Source organism: Habropoda laboriosa, unplaced genomic scaffold (assembly GCF_001263275.1).
Source record: "Habropoda laboriosa isolate 0110345459 unplaced genomic scaffold, ASM126327v1 scaffold561, whole genome shotgun sequence".
NCBI classification, from domain to species: domain Eukaryota; kingdom Metazoa; phylum Arthropoda; class Insecta; order Hymenoptera; family Apidae; genus Habropoda; species Habropoda laboriosa.
In genome coordinates, this window is record NW_017100686.1 from 68,310 (window position 1) to 72,775 (window position 4,466).

General features: G+C 33.5%; 2 protein-coding genes across 2 annotated transcripts in view; both read left to right on the forward strand.

Moving 5' to 3' along the window:
* LOC108576858 (FAD synthase-like) overlaps positions 1 to 693 on the forward strand; it is a 4,691-nt gene extending 3,998 nt beyond the window's left edge. The window contains 1 exon segment of the mRNA XM_017939921.1: positions 268 to 693. Within this exon segment, the coding sequence (XP_017795410.1) occupies positions 268 to 693 (426 nt within the window).
* Positions 694 to 1,358: 665 nt separating this feature from the next.
* On the forward strand, positions 1,359 to 3,935 carry LOC108576928 (opsin, ultraviolet-sensitive). The gene is made up of 5 exons (XM_017940002.1): positions 1,359 to 1,600; positions 1,775 to 1,990; positions 2,378 to 2,759; positions 3,229 to 3,413; positions 3,694 to 3,935. Exons 1-5 carry the CDS (start codon positions 1,377 to 1,379, stop codon positions 3,800 to 3,802), a joined length of 1,116 nt encoding a protein of 371 aa, XP_017795491.1. The 5' UTR covers positions 1,359 to 1,376; the 3' UTR covers positions 3,803 to 3,935.
* The last annotated feature ends 531 nt before the right edge of the window (positions 3,936 to 4,466 follow it).

Genomic DNA, 4,466 nt, shown 5'->3' on the forward strand with positions numbered 1-4,466 from the left:
TTTTAATCGTTTTACGATTATAAAATTCTAGAAAATATTTTAAACAATGGTTATCATACTATCACTGCGAGTTACAGAATATTTTACAATTCTAATGTTAATACTCCTTGTTTTGGATGTTTTCATATGGTTTTATTAACCATGGTTTACATGTTACACGAACGAATTTTCGCGTTGAAAGGGAACTATTAATAAAATTGAAAATATGGAATATTCCGTGACCCGTAGGTAAAGGGTCTTATTTTAAACAAATTTAAATATTTCAAGGTGGATTCTTTTGTGGAGAAAGCCGCCCGGTATTATGATTTAGAATTAATAAGAAAACAACATCCGATGCGGTTGGCGTTAAGTTCGCTATTAGAAGAAAAGGGAAATTTAAAGGCAAGTCTTATGGGCATGAGGAAAGGAGATCCGGGTGCAGATAATTTAGAAGTTTTTACACCAACTGATCCAAATTGGCCAAATTTAATTCGTGTCAATCCCATTTTAAACTGGTCGTATGATCAAGTGTGGAAATTTTTATTGAAACACAATGTACCTTATTGTCCACTATATGATGAGGGTTATACAAGTTTAGGAACAAAATCAAAAACAATACCGAATCCACGGTTAAAGGATCCTAATAATTCTTCATTATATTACCCAGCGTACACTTTAACTGACGAATCTGCCGAGAGACAAGGCAGAGTGTAATTATTATTAAAAACATAGAAAAAAGTAATGTAACATTTGACAGTATTTGCAAATTTTATTCAATGTGGACGTGAGTTTGAAACTTATATATTTTTTTTTTATTTAGTTTTAAAAATATTTTTAAAACTAAATAAAAAAAAAATATATAAGTTTCAAACTCACGTCCACATTGAATAAAATTTGCAAATACTGTCAAATGTTACATTACTTTTTTCTATGTTTTTAATAATAATTACACTCTATTTAAAGATTATCAAAGGATAGTTTTTAGCATAAATGTAAACCTTTATAGAATAAAGCGAAGGTAATTTGAAAAACTGTCAAATTATCAATTGATTATTTCTAAGTAAATCAAGTTGATCAAAGAAGAAATTCATTTATTTATACTTTTGTTCGTTCGTTTGTTCGCTCGCTGGTGCGTTCCATCGTGAATGTTACAATGAATCAAAACGTTGATCTTCAAGTTCAAGAAGGAGCATCCACCCTTGGTAAAATGAAAATTTCGATTGACAATCTGCGTGGCTAACACGTATGACGTTGATGATCCCCGGCTGATCCTCGTGCGAAGCCAGCAAAGCTAACGGATTAGGGTTTCGTTGATTCAAGGGGGCAGTGCGAATGGTATAAAACAGCTGGCTGATCAACCATATTAAGAGGAGGGGCTGGCAGGCGGAGTGACCGACATGTCCAACGATAGTATTCATTGGGAAGCGAGATACCTACCAGCAGGACCACCACGTTTGCTGGGATGGAATGTTCCCGCCGAAGAATTAGTTCATATACCGGAACATTGGCTGGTCTTTCCCGAGCCGAACCCCTCTCTTCATTATTTATTGGCCCTATTGTACATTCTTTTCACTTTCCTCGCTTTACTTGGCAATGGCTTGGTGATATGGATCTTTTGCGCGTAAGTTACCTTATTTTTTTTTTTATACATTCAACTTACTTCTCCAGTATTTTATTCTTTGCATTCCGATAGAGTTATTTTAGACATATCGGAATTTCATTTTATAGAAAAAGTTTGAATGAAATTATTTATCATGAAACTAATGATAATTGTTTGTTATTCTTTTGATACAAGTGCCAAGTCACTGAGGACCCCGTCAAATATGTTTGTCGTGAATCTGGCTATTTGCGATTTCTTTATGATGATCAAGACACCTATCTTCATATACAATTCCTTTAACACCGGTTTCGCTCTGGGGCACTTAGGATGTCAAATATTCGCGGTCATCGGCTCCTTGAGTGGAATTGCTGCTGCGATAACAAACGCCGCTATAGCGTATGATAGATATAGGTATGGAACTCGCATTTATTTTTATAGAAGAATAAAGTTTAACGAATAAGTGTATTGAAACTAAACTTTCATGCTAATTGCGTAATTTATAATGTTGAAAAAAGTAGTAGTGCAAAAAATAAACAATTTTAAAACCATCTCTTGGTACATCTTGCTAAGAGTTCTCGCAAGATAAAAGAAGAGAAAAAAAATGTTAATATTTCTAGATACTATTTTTCAACTTACTACTTGCGAATAAATCAATTTTTACAGTTTATCTACTTTAAATATAGCTAGCGCGATATACTTGGAAGGTACTTGAAATTATAGGAAAACTTTGTTCAACTGCTTTTAAGTTTTTAAGTGAATTTCATTCGAGTCTTTCATTCAATGTATATCTTATTTTAGCACAATAGCAAGACCGTTGGATGGCAAGTTATCACGCGGCCAAGTAATCCTGTTCATTGTGTTAATCTGGACATACACTATACCGTGGGCATTGATGCCCGTAATGGGAGTTTGGGGACGTTTCGTGCCCGAAGGCTTCCTTACTAGCTGTAGCTTCGATTATCTGACTGACAGCAACGAGATACGAACCTTCGTTGCTACCATATTTACCTTCTCCTACGCTATTCCGATGACACTTATAATCTATTACTACAGCCAGATCGTCAGCCATGTGGTGAATCACGAGAAAGCGCTTCGCGAACAGGCGAAGAAAATGAACGTTGACAGTTTACGAAGTAATGCGAACACTAGTTCTCAGAGCGCTGAAATTCGCATAGCAAAGGTATTTTAAACACTATTATTACTTTTTTTTATTTATTTTGTAACTATACTTAAGTTAACTGTATTTAATAGTTAGTATTAACCGAGAATATCGACGTTATGTAATATATATAATAATATAATCGATATTATTTCAGTCTGAAATCTAAGGAATTAAAATGGTGTCCATACTTGTTATCACCTGCTTCGAAGTGTTTTCTGTTTTCTTTTTTTTTCTCTTTCAATACTTCTTTTACGTGGATTTGTATTTTATATATGATTGATGGTTGTGGGTATTTGATAAAATATTTTTACATTTAAAATGAGATATATTATCTTAAGGGGAACTTCTGTAATAGATTGTTTAGTAATAAGTGTTAATTCAGCTGTCTTATAGCAGTTAAAGCCATAACTGTTGTCCGTTTAACTCGTGCTAATTACACTTGCTTGAAATCCACTGCTGGCCGTTTAATTTGCGTGTTTGTTCGAAGGCTGCCATTACGATTTGCTTCCTGTTCGTTCTTTCGTGGACTCCGTACGGTGTGTTGGCAATGATCGGCGCATTTGGCAATAAACAGCTCCTAACACCTGGCGTTACGATGATACCAGCATGCACATGTAAAGCTGTTGCTTGTTTGGATCCATATGTATATGCTATAAGTCATCCTAAATACAGGTGAATTTACGTTGAAAATTGTAAAAAGGAGTTAGTGTTCGTTTAAAAGTTTCAAACTTGTTAAGTTATTTTATGATTATTCGTATATTTCTTTCGAACGAGTATAGAATTCATTTAACGAAAACTTCTTTTATTTCCTTTTATTTAACGTTGTTTCATGGCTTCTAATTCTCATTGATGAAATATTGTACTTTGGTATTATTAGTTCGTATAAGGACATATTTTTTTTTAAATTAATTACTAAAGTAAAATAAAATATATTTATTATTGTTCGTAATAGGTTGGAACTGCAGAAGCGACTACCGTGGCTAGAATTACAAGAAAAACCGATATCCGATTCGACAAGCACCACAACTGAAACAGTGAATGCACCACCGGCCTCGAGTTAGACCTCAACAGAAATTGCTATTTTTCGAGAACAAGAAATAGGAATTTATTTGGCTCTCGTTCGGTACTTTGTATCCACTCCGTTAAAAATAGGCGGTCCTTGTATAGCGAAAGCAACTACAATAAAATAATTTCCTGGCATACGTACCTTCATAATTTTCTTATATATACATATGTATATGTATTATGTATAAACTCTCACAATGAACAAAAATTGGCAAGTTAAAACTTTATTCATATTTTACAATAATACTTGCCTTATAACTACGATTCTAGGCCTTAAAGGTTTGAAAATAAAATAACAAAGTGTGTGATTAATCGACTAAACTTGATTAACTCACGCTCGTAACAGATTGATCTTATCATAAAGAATCTTTTATATAACTGTATTTTACGTAATCGAGAATTGACTGTATGTGTTGAACAATTAGTATTTTTTGTTCTTTTCGTTTTGTTCAAATAGACACCGTAACGCATTATCGACCGGTGTTGTTTAAAGTCGCACAGTTCAATAACAAATAACATCCTGTGAAGTTGTTAAAGCTTAAGATTGTTGAAGTTTCCTTTACAGAATTTCTAATTGTGTTTATTCATTCCCTTTTTGTCGTGGTTTATTCTTCTTTCTTTTTTTCTTCGCTCTGACCTTTTAACTACGTTACAAAACGT

What these genes read in the sequence shown, in the direction of transcription:
- LOC108576928 (XM_017940002.1), top strand. Translation starts at nt 1,377, where the DNA reads ATGTCCAACGATAGTATTCATTGGGAAGCGAGATACCTACCAGCAGGA. An exon ending in CTGAAATTCGCATAGCAAAG is followed by an intron (nt 2,760 to 3,228) that starts GTATTTTAAACA and finishes GTTTGTTCGAAG; the next exon opens with GCTGCCATTACGATTTGCTT. An exon ending in ATAAGTCATCCTAAATACAG is followed by an intron (nt 3,414 to 3,693) that starts GTGAATTTACGT and finishes TGTTCGTAATAG; the next exon opens with GTTGGAACTGCAGAAGCGAC.